The sequence below is a fragment of the Pseudophryne corroboree genome, chromosome 3 (assembly GCF_028390025.1).
Source record: "Pseudophryne corroboree isolate aPseCor3 chromosome 3, aPseCor3.hap2, whole genome shotgun sequence".
Classification (NCBI taxonomy): Eukaryota; Metazoa; Chordata; class Amphibia; order Anura; family Myobatrachidae; genus Pseudophryne; species Pseudophryne corroboree.
In genome coordinates, this window is record NC_086446.1 from 715,823,584 (window position 1) to 715,842,486 (window position 18,903).

General features: G+C 48.3%; 1 protein-coding gene across 1 annotated transcript in view; it reads left to right on the forward strand.

The window, feature by feature from the left end:
• The window catches only part of LHPP (phospholysine phosphohistidine inorganic pyrophosphate phosphatase), a 117,198-nt gene extending 98,931 nt beyond the window's left edge, over nt 1-18,267 (forward strand). Inside the window, exons 3-7 of the mRNA XM_063962147.1 lie at nt 11,477-11,630; nt 15,150-15,213; nt 15,560-15,652; nt 17,605-17,696; nt 17,801-18,267. Of these exons, the coding sequence (XP_063818217.1) occupies nt 11,477-11,630; nt 15,150-15,213; nt 15,560-15,652; nt 17,605-17,696; nt 17,801-17,903 (506 nt within the window). The 3' untranslated portion in view covers nt 17,904-18,267. The remainder of the gene's footprint in view (nt 1-11,476; nt 11,631-15,149; nt 15,214-15,559; nt 15,653-17,604; nt 17,697-17,800) is intronic.
• The last annotated feature ends 636 nt before the right edge of the window (nt 18,268-18,903 follow it).

Sequence of the window (18,903 nt, forward strand, 5' to 3'; positions counted from 1 at the left end):
GTCCCCTCGCATGGTGCCTTCGCTTCGCTCGGCACACTTTACCGTTCCAATCGTAGTCCACGTGGATCGTTAAGTATGAAAAAATCCAAAAAAAAAAGTGAAAAACTCATGTCGACCTTTAGACCTGTCGACCTAGCACATGTCGACCTAGAAACCCTGTCGACCTTCCATCCATGTTGACCTAGTGACTGTCGACCTATAGTGGTCGACCTAAACATTGTCGACTTAGACACTGTCGATCTTCAGACCGGATCCCGATTCAGAGATGTACGTAAATGCAATGTTTACATACATCTCCGATGGTTTCAGATCTTTGCCCGTGCAGAACCTGCACTGCGCATTTGCAGATCCAGGGCTGCACTGCACAATTTTCTGGCTGCTGGCTACATAGAAGAAGACATAGGGGGACATGTACTAAGCAGTGATAAAAGTGGAGAAGTGAGCCAGTGGAGAGGTTGCCCATGGCAACCAATCAGCTGCTCTGTATACTTTTATAGTATGCAAATAATAATAAGAATTTACTTACCGATAATTCTATTTCTCGTAGTCCGTAGTGGATGCTGGGGACTCCGTAAGGACCATGGGGAATAGCGGCTCCGCAGGAGACTGGGCACAAAAGTAAAGCTTTAGAACTACCTGGTGTGCACTGGCTCCTCCCCCTATGACCCTCCTCCAAGCCTCAGTTAGGATACTGTGCCCGGACGAGCGTACACAATAAGGAAGGATTTTGAATCCCGGGTAAGACTCATACCAGCCACACCAATCACACCATATAACTTGTGATCTAAACCCAGTTAACAGCATGATAACAGAGGAGCCTCTAGAAAAGATGGCTCACTACAGCAATAACCCGATTTTTTTGGTAACAATAACTATGTACCAGTATTGCAGACAATCCGCACTTGGGATGGGCGCCCAGCATCCACTACGGACTACGAGAAATAGAATTATCGGTAAGTAAATTCTTATTTTCTCTAACGTCCTAAGTGGATGCTGGGGACTCCGTAAGGACCATGGGGATTATACCAAAGCTCCCAAACGGGCGGGAGAGTGCGGATGACTCTGCAGCACCAAATGAGAGAACTCCAGGTCCTCCTCAGCCAGGGTATCAAATTTGTAGAATTTTACAAACGTATTTGCTCCTGACCAAGTAGCTGCTCGGCAAAGTTGTAAAGCCGAGACCCCTCGGGCAGCCGCCCAAGATGAGCCCACCTTCCTTGTGGAATGGGCTTTTACAGATTTTGGCTGTGGCAGGCCTGCCACAGAATGTGCAAGCTGAATTGTACTACAAATCCAACGAGCAATAGTCTGCTTAGAAGCAGGAGCACCCAGCTTGTTGGGTGCATACAGAATAAACAACGAGTCAGATTTTCTGACTCCAGCCGTCCTGGAAACCTATATTTCCAGGGCTCTGACAACGTCTAGCAACTTGGAGTCCTCCAAGTCCCTAGTAGCCGCAGGCACCACAATAATAAGATTTTACTTACCGATAAATCTATTTCTCGGAGTCCGTAGTGGATGCTGGGGTTCCTGAAAGGACCATGGGGAATAGCGGCTCCGCAGGAGACAGGGCACAAAAAGTAAAGCTTTTTCCGATCAGGTGGTGTGCACTGGCTCCTCCCCCTATGACCCTCCTCCAGACTCCAGTTAGGTACTGTGCCCGGACGAGCGTACACAATAAGGGAGGATTTTGAATCCCGGGTAAGACTCATACCAGCCACACCAATCACACCGTACAACTTGTGATCTAAACCCAGTTAACAGTATGATAACAGCGGAGCCTCTGAAAGATGGCTTCCTTCAACAATAACCCGAATTAGTTAACAATAACTATGTACAATTTATGCAGATAATCCGCACTTGGGATGGGCGCCCAGCATCCACTACGGACTCCGAGAAATAGATTTATCGGTAAGTAAAATCTTATTTTCTCTATCGTCCTAGTGGATGCTGGGGTTCCTGAAAGGACCATGGGGATTATACCAAAGCTCCCAAACGGGCGGGAGAGTGCGGATGACTCTGCAGCACCGAATGAGAGAACTCCAGGTCCTCCTTAGCCAGAGTATCAAATTTGTAAAATTTTACAAACGTGTTCTCCCCTGACCACGTAGCTGCTCGGCAAAGTTGTAATGCCGAGACCCCTCGGGCAGCCGCCCAAGATGAGCCCACCTTCCTTGTGGAGTGGGCCTTTACAGATTTAGGCTGTGGCAGGCCTGCCACAGAATGTGCAAGTTGGATTGTGCTACAGATCCAACGAGCAATCGTCTGCTTAGACGCAGGAGCACCCATCTTGTTGGGTGCATACAATATAAACAACGAGTCAGATTTTCTGACTCCAGCTGTTCTTGCAATATATATTTTTAATGCTCTGACAACGTCCAGTAACTTGGAGTCCTCCAAGTCACTTGTAGCCGCAGGCACTACAATAGGCTGGTTCAGATGAAATGCTGACACCACCTTAGGGAGAAAATGCGGACGAGTCCGCAGTTCTGCCCTGTCCGAATGGAAAATCAGATATGGGCTTTTGTAAGATAAAGCTGCCAATTCTGACACTCTCCTGGCAGAAGCCAGGGCTAGAAGCATGGTCACTTTCCAAGTGAGATATTTCAAATCCACCTTATTTAGTGGTTCAAACCAATGAGATTTTAGAAAATCCAAAACTACATTGAGATCCCACGGTGCCACTGGAGGCACCACAGGGGGCTGTATATGCAGCACTCCCTTAACAAAGGTCTGGACTTCAGGGACTGAAGCCAATTCTTTTTGAAAGAAAATCGACAGGGCCGAAATTTGAACCTTAATAGATCCCAATTTGAGACCCATAGACAATCCTGATTGCAGGAAATGTAGGAATCGACCCAGTTGAAATTCCTCCGTCGGAGCACTCCGATCTTCGCACCACGCAACATATTTTCGCCAAATTCGGTGATAATGTTGCACGGTTACTTCTTTCCTTGCTTTAATCAAAGTAGGAATGACTTCTTCCGGCATGCCTTTTTCCATTAGGATCCGGCGTTCAACCGCCATGCCGTCAAACGCAGCCGCGGTAAGTCTTGAAACAGACAGGGACCCTGCTGAAGCAAGTCCCTCCTTAGAGGTAGAGGCCACGGATCTTCCGTGATCATCTCTTGAAGTTCCGGGTACCAAGTCCTTCTTGGCCAATCCGGAACCACTAGTATCGTTCTTACGCCTCTTTGCCGTATAATTCTCAATACTTTTGGTATGAGAGGCAGAGGAGGAAACACATATACCGACTGGTACACCCAAGGCGTTACCAGCGCGTCCACAGCTATTGCCTGCGGATCTCTTGACCTGGCGCAATACCTGTCCAGTTTTTTGTTGAGGCGAGACGCCATCATGTCCACCATTGGTCTTTCCCAACGGGTTACCAGCATGTGGAAAACTTCTGGATGAAGTCCCCACTCTCCCGGGTGAAGATCGTGTCTGCTGAGGAAGTCTGCTTCCCAGTTGTCCACTCCCGGGATGAACACTGCTGACAGTGCTATCACATGATTCTCTGCCCAGCGAAGAATCCTTGCAGCTTCTGCCATTGCACTCCTGCTTCTTGTGCCGCCCTGTCTGTTCACATGGGCGACTGCCGTGATGTTGTCCGACTGGATCAACACCGGCTTTCCCTGAAGCAGAGGTTCTGCCTGGCTTAGAGCATTGTAGATTGCTCTTAGTTCCAGAATGTTTATGTGAAGAGACGTTTCCAGGCTCGTCCACACTCCCTGGAAGTTTCTTCCTTGTGTGACGGCTCCCCAGCCTCTCAGGCTGGCGTCCGTGGTCACCAGGATCCAATCCTGTATGCCGAATCTGCGGCCCTCCAATAGATGAGGACTCTGCAACCACCACAGAAGAGACACCCTTGTCCTTGGAGACAGGGTTATCCGTAGGTGCATCTGAAGATGCGACCCTGACCATTTGTCCAACAGATCCCTTTGGAAAATTCTTGCGTGGAATCTGCCGAATGGAATTGCTTCGTAAGAAGCCACCATTTTTCCCAGGACTCTTGTGCATTGATGTACAGACACCTTTCCTGGTTTTAGGAGGTTCCTGACAAGCTCGGATAACTCCTTGGCTTTTTCCTCCGGGAGAAAAACCTTTTTCTGAACCGTGTCCAGAATCATCCCTAGGAACAGCAGACGAGTTGTCGGCATTAACTGGGATTTTGGAATATTCAGAATCCACCCGTGCTGTTTTAACACTTCTTGAGACAGTGCTAATCCCATCTCTAGCTGTTCTCTGGACCTCGCCCTTATTAGGAGATCGTCCAAGTATGGGATAATTAATACGCCTTTTCTTCGAAGAAGAATCATCATCTCGGCCATTACCTTTGTAAAGATCCGAGGTGCCGTGGACAATCCGAACGGCAGCGTCTGAAACTGATAGTGACAGTTTTGTACAACGAACCTGAGGTACCCCTGGTGTGAGGGGTAAATTGGAACGTGGAGATACGCATCCTTGATGTCCAAGGATACCATAAAGTCCCCCTCTTCCAGGTTCGCTATCACTGCTCTGAGTGACTCCATTTTGAACTTGAACTTCTTTATGTACAGGTTCAAGGACTTCAGATTTAGAATAGGCCTTACCGAGCCATCCGGCTTCGGTACCACAAAAAGAGTGGAATAATACCCCTTCCCTTGTTGTAGAAGAGGTACCTTGACTATCACCTGCTGAGAGTACAGCTTGTGAATGGCTTCCAAAACCGTCTCCCTTTCGGAGGGGGACGTTGGTAAAGCAGACTTCAGGAAACGGCGAGGTGGATCTGTCTCTAATTCCAACCTGTACCCTTGAGATATTATCTGCAGGATCCAGGGATCTACCTGCGAGTGAGCCCACTGCGCGCTGTAATTTTTGAGACGACCGCCCACCGTCCCCGAGTCCGCTTGAGAAGCCCCAGCGTCATGCTGAGGCTTTTGTAGAAGCCGGGGAGGGCTTCTGTTCCTGGGAAGGAGCTGCGTGTTGCTGTCTCTTCCCTCGACCTTTGCCTCGTGGCAGATATGAATAGCCCTTTGCTCTCTTATTTTTAAAGGAACGAAAGGGCTGCGGTTGAAAAGTCGGTGCCTTTTTCTGTTGGGGAGTGACTTGAGGTAGAAAGGTGGATTTCCCGGCTGTAGCCGTGGCCACCAAATCTGATAGACCGACTCCAAATAACTCCTCCCCTTTATACGGCAAAACTTCCATATGCCGTTTTGAATCCGCATCGCCTGTCCACTGTCGCGTCCATAAAGCTCTTCTGGCCGAAATGGACATAGCACTTACCCGTGATGCCAGTGTGCAGATATCCCTCTGTGCATCACGCATATAAAGAAATGCATCCTTTATTTGTTCTAACGACAGTAAAATATTGTCCCTGTCCAGGGTATCAATATTTTCAATCAGGGACTCTGACCAAACTACCCCAGCACTGCCCATCCAGGCAGTCGCTACAGCTGGTCGTAGTATAACACCTGCATGTGTGTATATACTTTTTTGGATATTTTCCATCCTCCTATCTGATGGATCTTTAAGTGCGGCCGTCTCAGGAGAGGGTAACGCCACTTGTTTAGATAAGCGTGTTAGCGCCTTGTCCACCCTAGGAGGTGTTTCCCAGCGCTCCCTAACCTCTGGCGGGAAAGGGTATAATGCCAATAATTTCTTTGAAATTATCAGCTTTTTATCAGGGGCAACCCACGCTTCATTACACACGTCATTTAATTCTTCTGATTCAGGAAAAACTATAGGTAGTTTTTTCATACCCCACATAATACCCTGTTTAGTGGTACCTGTAGTATCAGCTAAATGTAACGCCTCCTTCATTGCCAAAATCATATAACGTGTGGCCCTACTGGAAAATACGGTTGATTCGTCACCGTCACCACTGGAGTCATCGCCTGTGTCTGGGTCTGTGTCGACCGACTGAGGCAAAGGGCGTTTCACAGCCCCTGACGGTGTTTGAGTCGCCTGGACAGGCACTAATTGATTGTCCGGCCGCCTCATGTCGTCAAACGACTGCTTTAGCGTGTTGACACTATCCCGTAGTTCCATAAATAAAGGCATCCATTCTGGTGTCGACTCCCTAGGGGGTGACATCCTCATATTTGGCAATTGCTCCGCCTCCACACCAATATCGTCCTCATACATGTCGACACACACGTACCGACACACAGCAGACACACAGGGAATGCTCCTAACGAAGACAGGACCCACTAGCCCTTTGGGGAGACAGAGGGAGAGTTTGCCAGCACACACCAAAAGCGCTATATATATATCAGGGATAGCCTTATAATAAGTGCTCCCTTATAGCTGCTTTGTTATATCAAAATATCGCCATAAATGTGCCCCCCCCTCTCTGTTTTACCCTGTTTCTGTAGTGCAGTGCAGGGGAGAGACTTGGGAGCCGTCCTGACCAGCGGAGCTGTGAGAGGAAATGGCGCCGTGTGCTGAGGAGATAGGCCCCGCCCCTTTTCTGGCGGGCTCGTCTCCCGCTATTTAGAAAAATTAGGCAGGGGTTAAATATCTCCATATAGCCTCTAGGGCTATATGTGAGGTATTTTTAGCCTTTATAGGTAATCATTTGCCTCCCAGGGCGCCCCCCTCCCAGCGCCCTGCACCCTCAGTGACTGCCGTGTGAAGTGTGCTGAGAGGAAAATGGCGCACAGCTGCAGTGCTGTGCGCTACCTTTTGAAGACTGCAGGAGTCTTCAGCCGCCGATTCTGGACCTCTTCTGACTTCAGCATCTGCAAGGGGGCCGGCGGCGTGGCTCCGGTGACCATCCAGGCTGTACCTGTGATCGTCCCTCTGGAGCTTGATGTCCAGTAGCCAAGAAGCCAATCCATCCTGCACGCAGGTGAGTTGACTCCTTCTCCCCTCAGTCCCTCGCTGCAGTGATCCTGTTGCCAGCAGGAATCACTGTAAAATAAAAAACCTAGCTAAACTTTTTCTAAGCAGCTCTTTAGGAGAGCCACCTAGATTGCACCCTTCTCGGCCGGGCACAAAAATCTAACTGGAGTCTGGAGGAGGGTCATAGGGGGAGGAGCCAGTGCACACCACCTGATCGGAAAAAGCTTTACTTTTTGTGCCCTGTCTCCTGCGGAGCCGCTATTCCCCATGGTCCTTTCAGGAACCCCAGCATCCACTAGGACGATAGAGAAAGGTTGATTCAGGAGAAACGCTGAAAACCACCTTAGGTAGAAACTGAGGACAAGTCCTCAATTCCGCCCTGTCCGAATGGAAAATCAGATGAGGGCTTTTACAGGATAAAGCCGCCAATTCTGACACGCACCTGGCCCAGGCCAGGGCCAACAGCATGACCACTTTCCATGTGAGATATTTTAACTCCACATATTTAAGTGGTTCAAACCACTGTGACTTTTGGAACCCAAAAACTACATTTAGATCCCAAGGTGCCACTGGAGGCACAAAGGAGGCTGTATATACAGTACCCCTTTCACAAACGTCTGAACTTCAGGGACTGAAGCTAGTTCTTTTTGGAAGAAAATTGACAGGGCCGAAATTTGAACCTTAATGGTCCCCCATTTCAGGCCCATAGACACTCCTGTTTGCAGGAAATGTAGGAATCGACCTAGTTGAAAATTCCTCCGTCGGGGCCTTACTGGCCTCGCACCACGCAACATATTTTCGCCAAATGCGGTGATAATGTTTTGCGGTTATATCTTTCCTGGCTTTGATCAGGATAGGGATGACTTCATCCGGAATGCCTTTTTCCTTCAGGATCCGGCGTTCAACCGCCCTGCCGTTAAACGCAGCCGCGGTAAGTCTTGGAACAGACAGGGTCCTTGCTGGAGCAGGTCCCTTCTTAGAGGTAGAGGCCACGGATCCTCCGTGAGCATCTCTTGAAGTTCCGGTTACCAAGTCCTTCTTGGCCAATCCGGAGCCACGAATATAGTGCTTACTCCTCTCCATCTTATAATTCTCAGTACCTTGGTTATGAGAGGCAGAGGAGGGAACACATACACTGACTGGTACACCCACTGTGTTACCAGAGCGTCTACAGCTATTGCCTGAGGGTCCCTTGACCTGGCGCAATACTTGTCGAGTTTTATAAACATGTGGAAGACTTCTGGGTGAAGTCCCCACTCTCCCGGGTGGAGGTCGTGTCTGCTGAGGAAAGTCTGCTTCCCAGTTGTCCACTCCCGGAATGAATACTGCTGACAGTGCTATCACATGATTTTCCGCCCAGCGAAGAATCCTTGCAGCTTCTGCCATTGCCCTTCTGCTTCTTGTGTCACCCTGTCTGTTTACGTGGGTGACTGCCGTGATGTTGTCCGAATGGATCAACTCCGGGTGACCTTGAAGCAGAGGTCTTGCTGAGCTTAGAGCATTGTAAATGGCCCTTAGCTTCAGGATATTTATGTGAAGTGATGTCTCCAGGCCTGACCATAAGCTCTGGAAATTCCTTCCCTGTGTGACTGCTCCCCAGCCTCGCAGGCTGGCATCCGTGGTCACCAGGACCCAGTCCTGAATGTGCGGCCATCTAGAAGATGAGCACTCTGCAACCACCACAGGAGAGACACCCTTGTGCTTGGTGACAGGGTTATCCGCTGATGCATCTGAAGATGCGACCCAGACCATTTGTCCAGCAGGTCCCACTGGAAAGTTCTTGCGTGGAATCTGCCGCATGGGATTGCTTCATAGGAAGCCACCATTTTTCCCAGAACCATCTCATTGATGTACTGAGACTTGGCTCGGTTATAGGAGGTTCCCGACTAGCTCGGATAACTCCCTGACTTTCTCCTCCGGGAGAAACACCTTTTTCTGAACTGTGTCCAGGATCATCCCTAAGAACAGAAGACGAGTCGTCGGAATCAGCTGCGATTTTGGAATATTGAGAATCCAATCGTGCTGCCGCAACACTACCTGAGATAGTGCTACACCGACCTCCAACTGTTCCCTGGATCTTACCCTTATCAGGGAATCGTCCAAGTAAGGGATAACTAAAATTCCCTTCCTTCGAAGGAGTATCATCATTTCGGCCATTACCTTGGTAAAGACCCGGGGTGCCGTGGACCATCCATACGGCAGCGTCTGAAACTGATAGTGACAGTTCTGTACCATAAACCTGAGGTACCCTTGGTGAGAAGGGTAAATTGGGACATGAAGGTAAGCATCCTTGATGTCCCGAGACATCATGTAGTCCTCTTCTTCCAGGTTCGCAATCACTGCTCTGAGTGACTCAATCTTGAATTTGAACCTCTGTATGTAAGTGTTCAAAGATTTTAGATTTAGAATCGGTCTCACCGAGCCTTCCGGCTTCGGTACCACAACAGTGTGGAATAATACCCCGTTCCCTGTTGCAGGAGGGGTACCTTGATTATCACCTGCTGGGAATACAGCTTGTGAATGGCTTCCAAAACTGTCTCCCTGTCAGAAGGAGACATCGGTAAAGCCGACTTTAGGAAACGGCGAGGGGGAGACGTCTCGAATTCCAATTTGTACCCTTGAGATATCACCTGAAGGATCCAGGGGTCTACTTGCGAGTGAGCCCACTGCGCGCTGAAATTCATTGAGACGGGCCCCCACCGTGCCTGATTCTGCTTGTAAAGCCCCAGCGTCATACTGAGGGCTTGGCAGAGGCGGGAGAGGGTTTCTGTTCCTGGGAACTGGCTGATTTCTGCAGCCTTTTTCCTCTCCCTCTGTCACGGGGCAGAAATGAGGAACCTTTTGCCCGCTTGCCCACGAAAAGACTGCGCCTGATAATACGGCGTCTTCTCATGTTGAGAGGCGACCTGGGGTACAAACGTGGATTTCCCAGCTGTTGCCGTGGCCACCAGGTCTGAAAGACCGACCCCAAATAACTCCTCCCCTTAATAAGGCAATACTTCCAAATGCCGTTTGGAATCCGCATCACCTGACCACTGTCGTGTCCATAACCCTCTACTGGTAGAACTGGACAACGCACTTAGACTTGATGCCAGTCGGCAAATATTCCGCTGTGCATCACGCATATATAGAAATGCATCTTTTAAATGCTCTATAGGCAATAATATACTGTCCCTATCTAGGGTATCAATATTTTCAGTCAGGGAATCCGACCACGCCAACCCAGCACTGCACATCCAGGCTGAGGCGATTGCTGGTCGCAGTATAACACCAGTATGTGTGTAAATACCTTTTAGGATGCCCTCCTGCTTTCTATCAGCAGGATCCTTAAGGGCGGCCATCTCAGGAGAGGGTAGAGCCCTTGTTCTTACAAGCGTGTGAGCGCTTTATCCACCCTAGGGGGTGTTTCCCAACGCACCCTAACCTCTGGCAGGAAAGGATATAATGCCAATAACATTTTAGAAATTATCAGTTGATATCGGGGGAAAACCACGCATCATCACACACCTCATTTAAATTCTCAGATTCAGGAAAACTACAGGTAGTTTTTCCACACCGAACATAATACCCCTTTTTGGTGGTACTCGTATTATCAGAAATGTGTAAAACATTTTTCATTGCCTCAATCATGTAACGTGTGGCCCTACTGGAAGTCACATTTGTCTCTTCACCGTCGACACTGGAGTCAGTATCCGTGCCGGCGTCTATATCTGCCATCTGAGGTAACGGGCGCTTTAGAGCCCCTGACGGCCTATGAGACGTCTGGACAGGCACAAGCTGAGTAGCTGGCTGTCTCATGTCAACCACTGTCTTTTATACAGAGCTGACACTGTTACGTAATTTCTTCCAACAGTTCATCCACTCAGGTGTCGACCCCCTAGGGGGTGACATCACTATTACAGGCAATCTGCTCCGTCTCCACATCATTTTTCTCCTCATACATGTCGACACAAACGTACCGACATACAGCACACACACAGGAAATGCTCTGATAGAGGACAGGACCCCACTAGCCCTTTGGGGAGACAGAGGGAGAGTTTGCCAGCACACACCAGAGCGCTATATATATACAGGGATAACCTTATATAAGTGTTTTTCCCCTTATAGCTTTTCACTAAGCAGCTCAGGAGAGCCACCTAGTGTGCACCCTTCTCGTTCGGGCACAAAATCTAACTGAGGCTTGGAGGAGGGTCATAGGGGGAGGAGCCAGTGCACACCAGGTAGTTCTAAAGCTTTACTTTTGTGCCCAGTCTCCTGCGGAGCCGCTATTCCCCATGGTCCTTACGGAGTCCCCAGCATCCACTTAGGACGTTAGAGAAAAATATTACGTCAATGCTGATTAGTTGCCATGTGCAACTTCTCCACTGGCTCACTTCTCCACTTTTATCACTGCTTAGTACATGTCCTCCTAAGCCACCGGCCCTTGGCGCACAAGTGAGTATTGGTAAATACGTCAGTATAATAATAAGTATTGCTGCGAGATGCAGCGACGTTAAACTAAATATACATATTATTGTATGTTACGTAAGTTTTTTTAGTTGTGAGATTGCTGAAGGGTATAATTATAAAATAATTAAAACCTGTCCCGATAAGATAAATGCACTGATGTGTATGAAATATCTGTAAACGCCAACCTCCTCTCTCATTACAGACCTTCTGCCTGAGTTTGAGTCCACTGATAAATCTGAACCCAACTGTGTTGTACTTGGAGATGCAGCAGAGAACTTCTCTTACCAGAACCTGAACAAAGCATTTCAAGTGCTGCTTGGCCTGCAGACACCAGTTCTCATATCTCTAGGAAAGGGGTGAGCGGTTTAGTTCCTTCTGGGGTTTTGTCTGTAAGTTATGAATTAATACTTTGTAGAAAATAAATGTAAACCAAATTATAAATGTTCCATAATGGGTATTGTCTATGTAAATCCTTATTTTCCGCCATTTTTTATTTATTAACGTAATATGGATCCTAACCCCCTACCACCTCCCACCACCACCACCGGATCCTGACGTTTGGGATGCCGTCCAGTCAGAATACTGAGTCCAGAATCCCACAACTGCTTAGAATACCGACACCTGGATCCCGACATTAATCGCAGTGCTGGTGCCGGAATCCTGACTGTCGGCATCCTGAATTTAATTATGTCGGGGCTGCTGAGGGTTAGGCAGCGGGGAAGGGGGGGGGGGTTGGTTTAGGCACCACCGGGGAGGGTTAGGCCTCGGGGAGGGAGAGTTAGGGAGGTAGGAGGTTAGGCTTAGTATACAGGCCCGGCGACAGGGGGGTTCAAAAGGTACACCCATCCCGGGCCCCGAGGCTCAGAGGGGCCCCAAGGTTCAGAGGGACACAAAACAGGTCAAAATTGCCTCATTTGATTCAGATGTCAGCAGCATTAGCCATAGGTCCGGCGCTGCGCAACTAGCCCCAGAATAACTAACAATAAAGCTACACACCCGGGGACCCCGCTCCTTTGGTGACTCCACCTACACCAGCTCCGCCACAATATGTGTGTGTGTGTGTGTGTGTGTGTGTGTGTGTGTGTGTGTGTGTGTGTGTGTGTATGTATATATATACATATATATATATATATAAGTTCAAAACATAGGTTCCCCCAGAGACGTCAGTGTATAGGGCCCCAAGATTTCTGTTGCCGGCCCTGTTAGTATACTTACCTAGTATGCGCTCAAATAAAATCATCTAGACTCCACTAAAGCAGCGTACCGCCTGCCTACTAGCTAAGTGTGCATGAACTTGTATATATGTATATATTTTATAATTTGTATTGTGGTTGACATTTGGGTTATATATGGTGAGGTGTTCACTGGTATGACTATAAAAAACAAACTCCAAGAGCATGATTTAATCACTAGGTTCATACTAAACACAATGGACATCTGCAATGTACTAACAATGTCACTTAAGAACTTTTTTCTTTTTAAAATGAATATCTGTAATATAATCCAGAATAGCTGTCCCGTCCCCATCCTGTGCAGTGGGATCCGGAGCACACACTGTAAGCAATCCCTAATGACTGTCACTGCTATGATGGAGTGGGGAACCTAGAGAAGCAGATGCCCGCTCAGTACTGTAGTCCGTGGCTGGGGGGTGAGATGCTGTGGCTGGTGCTGTGCCCCAAGTGCTGCACAGAGGAAGGAGTGAGAGAGACCCAGCGACTGACGAGTCCAACATACTAGTATTCTATTACGGGATACGGTCATGAGGTCAACACCACTTAGGTCGACAGTCATTAGGTCGACCACTATTGGTCGACATGTATTAGGTCGACTAGGTCAACATGGTCATTAGGTCGTATGTACTAGGTCGACAGTTCAAAAGGTCGACATGAGTTTTTCACTTAAAAAAAAAATGTGGACTTTTTCATACTTTACAATCCACGTGGACTACAATTGGGAACGGTAACCTGTGCCGAGCGCAGCGGAGCGAGGCACCTTGCCCGAAGCCCGCTCGCCATGTGAGGGGACACAGTGCACTAATTGGGGTTCCCCATCACTTTACGAAGAAAATGACACCAAAAAAAGTAAAAAAAACCACCTCATGTCGACTTTTTGACTTGTTGGCCTAGTACATGTCGACCTAATGACTGTCGACCCAACGGCCCATACCCTTCTATTACACAGCAATGCTGCAAGGCTGATACTACATATATGTCCTGCTGTACGTAGTACATACTTAGGTATGATTCAGAGGTGGGCGGTAATCACACACAACCACCTCATCATTGTACGCAGCGCCTGCGGGATAATATACAAAAGCTGCAAGAGGAGTCTTAAGTAAAAAGACGCCCACTGCCGGCTTCTATGATCTGCTGCTGCGTCAGAAGATGCAGCATCGGATCACCATTGGGCAGGCGCCAGCTATCCGAGCAACCCTAAGGTTACTCAGAATGGCCGTGAGATCTCCGCTGCAGAGGCCAGTAATCCCTGTATTGTTCTAATGTGTGCCGTGTGCACCTCGCTGCGAGCCACTTGTGGTGCCCTATAAATAGAATGTAATAATAATAACAACAAATTACACTGGCCTCGGCCCACCTACAGAACAGGGCTCACTCGTCCCCATTTTGTAAATTCTCCCCTCAGCAGCCCCCAAGCACCATCACTAGACATGTGCACTGAGGCTTCAGCGTATCCGCAGTACAAAAACAAATCACCTATTTGACTAAAAATCATTATTATTATTATTATTATTATTATTATTATTATTATTATCTTTTATATGGCACCACAAGGGATCCACAGCGCCCATTACATAGTACATAAACAAATGAGCAAACAAGAAAAAAAACACAGTTTGAGACAATATAGGACAAAAACAAGGTATATACAGAAAATGAGGGATTAGGTGCCAGTAAAGGGAGTATTGACTATAAGATAGATAAAGGCCCGTATTCACGGGCAGATCTAGGGAGAGATGTGTGCTGAGGAACCGCTCAACACACATCTCTCCCCCCCGCTCAGCACAGCGCGATGTGTGCTGAGCGTGCGGGGGGGGGGGGGGGCGCTTATTTCACCCAGCGGGTGAAATAAGTGACCTGCTAGATTGAGCCTGAGAGCCTGCATGCAGGCCAATCTAGCACCAGCGATAGCGATGCGCGGGGCTGCGCATCGCTATTGCTGTAGGGGGTACACACGGAGCGATCGTGCTTAAAATCTAAGCAATCTAGTCAGATTGCTTAGATTATCGCTCTGTGACTACCTTCCTTAAGAGAAGGAAGGGCACATGAGGGGAGAAGGCCCTGTTCTTGCGAGCTTAGTGTCCACCTCTGAATCCGCCCTTAGTGCTTGCAGTCTGCCCCTGCATTTGTTTTGCACACGGAAAGGCAGCTATTCTGATCGTAAGACTGTTGTCTATAATGCTGAATAGGCTGCATAGTGACCATGTCTGATTGTTGATCATACTGTACTTAAGGTGCCCATACACTAATGTGATTTTGCCCGATTTCGACGTTTCGGGTCGATAAATCGGGTGAAAACTGGCAAATGGCATGTGCTTTACCTCCGATCTGATCTGATGAACGGTCCAGTGAGCATGGGATCGGATCCCCTAGATCTGAAGTACTGCACTAAAGATATATCGTACCGGCAGCCTTGGCTGGGGTCGCATACGATACATCGTATGCAAAAGGACTGCATACAATGTATCATATACGATCCTTCCGCCGGGAAGCTGCCGGGCGGTTCCAAGACGTCGCATAATTGTATGGCCAGCTTTAGTAGCATTGGAATTTGTAGTTTCACTTCTTAATTACTTCTGTACGTTCGGGTTTCGTGTGGTGATGAGGTAACTGATACTTCTGTGTATTTATATTTTGTAGACGTTACTATAAAGAAACTGATGGCCTGAAGTTAGACGTAGGGGCGTACATGAAAGCCCTAGAGGTAAGACAGCAGTTAGCTTTCTGTGAGCACCAAGACACGGGTCAAACCTACCACAGCCATACCACATGCGTGTTCGTTATCGTGTGTCAGATCTCCCTAGCAGCATAGTGTCCTGTGTACCTAACGAGCATCCCCGAGCACCTGCATTGTATATTACCATCACGCACAGGAGACATTGAAATTGGCGCAATTGAAACACTTTTTAGAATATGTGTGTGCATCGATCTATTCAGTTACACTATTCTTTTATGGACTATGCATGTAATAGACTTTGTATACTTATGCACCCCATGTGTCTGAGGCCTAACTTACTACATCTCTGTAATCCCTCTTCTATCCCCATCAGTACGCCTGTGATATCACCGCCGAGGTGGTGGGAAAGCCGTCTAAGAACTTCTTCATGTCTGCGCTGACAGAGATGGGAGTGCAGCCGCATGAGGTAAGATATCCACGTGTGTCTGTGCGGGTTCAGTAGGGAAAGCGGGGGGCCGGGACACTGACGTTCGAAATACCGACGTCGGGATCCCAATTGCGAAGAAGCCAACAGGGGTGAGTATGGGGTGTTATACCCTCTACCCTACCCCCCTAACCCTCCCTACCTGCTGCCTAACCGTAACCTCTCCCTTAGTACCTAACCCTAACCTTCCCCCGTAAGTGCCTAAACCTAACTCTCCCGCCCGCAGCCTAACCCTAACCCTCGAAGGGGGGCAGCCTAACCCTAACCTTCCCCCCACAGCCTAAACCTAACCATCCCGCCCTGCAGCCTAACCCTCTGAGGGGGGTGCCTAACCCCCTCTCCCCGCACTCTAACCCATCCTGGGGCGCAGCCTAACCCTATCCTTCCCCCGCAGCGTAAATCTAACCACCACCCACACCCAACCCACCCAGCGGCTCACCTCTTCAGAACGTTTGGCATCCCGGCTGTTGGAATTCCAACACTGAAATGTCTACCTATTTGGGTTGCTGGTGTCTGCATTCCGAATAGTGTCGGGATTCCGGCGTCGGAAATAATCTGGCTGCCGGGATCCCAACAGGCGGGATCCTGACTGCATCCCATCTGTACATAGGCCCTCATTCCGAGTTGATCGGTCGCAAGGCGAATTTAGCAGAGTTACACACGCTAAGCCGCCGCCTACTGGGAGTGAATCTTAGCTTCTTAAAATTGCGACCGATGTATTCGCAATAATGCGATTACTAACTACTTAGCAGTTTCAGAGTAGCTCCAGACTTACTCTGCCTGTGCGATCATTTCAGTGCTTGTCGTTCCTGGTTGACGTCACAAACACACCCAGCGTTCGCCCAGGCACTCCCACCGTTTCTCCGGCCACTCCTGCGTTTTTTCCGGAAACGGTAGCGTTTTCAGCCACACGCCCCTGAAACGCCGTGTTTCCGCCCAGTAACACCCATTTCCTGTCAATCACATTACGTTCGCCGGAGCGAAGAAAAAGCCGTGAGTAAAAATACTTTCTTCATAGTAAAGTTACTTGGCGCAGTCGCAGTGCGAACATTGCGCATGCGTACTAAGCGGATTTTCACTGCGATGCGATGAAAAATACCGAGCGAACAACTCGGAATGAGGGCCATAGTTAACAAGTACATTAAATGCCTGTGTGTTGTCTCCTATATGTATTAACGTCAGTGAATGGAGCCCGGCTTAGCACATGAGAAGTATGTATGTTTTTAATGCACAAGACAACATTGAGTGGAATAGAGCAATGCATCAAACATACATGCACAGTTTCATGTGCTTTTGATGAGCACAGCAAGTCCTGTTCAATACACATGAGCATTGTACAAGCCAAATCCTCGGTGTAAAGCACCTGCATTGACCTTTGGTTATAGTATGTGATCATCGGATGCACAAGAATGCAGACAATCGCACAACAGTGATGCCCAAAGCAACTACACTTCAAAATAAAACCACCTGATACTGTACCTACAGTGACACTGGGGGGCAGACACATTGTGGACTGATCTAATACACCCCAGTATAAAGCTGATCTCTTCACATCCACATGCCTCATCGTCAGCTATGAGTGCCTCAGTAATGTGACTACCTCCTAAAGAACTGATAGGCTGTGTGTAGCTGTTTAAACCAGAGGTTCTCAAACGCGGCCCTAAAGGCACCCCAATGGTCCAGATTTTAGGTTTATGCATGCTTGCCCACAGGTAACTTCATTAGCACCTCATTCAATTTGATTTAACCGTCTGTGCTGAGCCAGGGATATACCTAACACCTGGACTGTGGGGTGCCTTAAGGACTGCGTTTGAGAACCTCTGGTTTCAACCATTAATTCAAATGTTATTGCTGTATGTAGAGTTCTATGTACTGCCATAGCTTTGTTAGGACGACAGCTCCTAATATTGACTCTTGCATCTTGCCGATCCCAGGCTGTCATGATTGGGGACGATGTGGTTAATGACATCGGAGGAGCACAAAGCTGTGGTATCCGAGCCGTGCTCGTCAGAACAGGGAAGTACAGGTGAGATCACCGTCCACACCTGCTGGACTCCTTGTAACTCTGTCTCTGCCTACACCACATTGCAGCGTGATCTCTCTCTCTCTCTCTCTCTCTCCCCCCTCTAGACCTAGTGATGAGAACCACCCTCAAGTGACTGCGGATGGATGTGTGGATAATTTAGCCCAGGCAGTGGATGTCCTACTGGCTTCTAGGATCACTGACCAGTAACCTCACGCCGTCCTCCTACAGCAATCCCCTTTACAGCAGAAGTGCCTTGAAGCGTGTCACTCCTATACATAAAGCAGTGTACTGTAACTGTTAGAGGGTAAATGCATTGAGCTATAGAAATGGAATGTAACGGACGAGAGTTTGTCTTTCTGTTGAGAATAACATTTGTTTTCCCCGGAATCCACCTCTTCTTCTGTGAGATTGTGTGATATTAAACTGACACATACTACGGACTGATATAATAATTTTTGAGCTATTAATATTTTGTAAGATCTACCTTTTCTCAGGTGTTGCTAAGATCATTGCTGTATGTCTTGTTTATGGGGTTTATTAACTGAATATTAAACCTCAAACTGTAATTCTCTCACTTTGTTATTGCATTTCTTACCTGTCCCAGTCAGGTAACGGATTAAAGATGTTTCCATGACAACAGAACTTTATTTATGCAGAGATGACAATTGGTGGTTATTTGTGCAGCTATAGGTATATAGCTTTATACTATTCAGCTTTTCTCTAACGTCCTAGTGGATGCTGGGGACTCCGTAAGGACCATGGGGAATAGACGGGCTCCGCAGGAGACATGGGCACTTTAAGAAAGAATTTAGATTCTGGTGTGCTCTGGCTCCTCCCTCTATGTCCCTCCTCCAGACCTCAGTTTGAATCTGTGCCCAGACGAGCTGGGTGCTGTTTAGTGAGCTCTCCTGAGCTTGCTATAAGAAAGTATTTTGTTAGGTTTTTTTATTTTCAGGGAGCTCTGCTAGCAACAGACTCCCTGCATCGTGGGACTGAGGGGAGAGAAGCAGCCCTACTCTCTGCAGATAGGTCCTGCTTCTTAGGCTACTGGACACCATTAGCTCCAGAGGGATCGTACACAGGATCTCACCCTCGTTGTCCGATCCCGGAGCCGCGCCGCCGTCCCCCTCGCAGAGCCGGAAGACAGAAGCCGGGTGAAAGAAGCAAGAAGACTTCGAAATCGGCGGCAGAAGACTCCAGTCTTCAC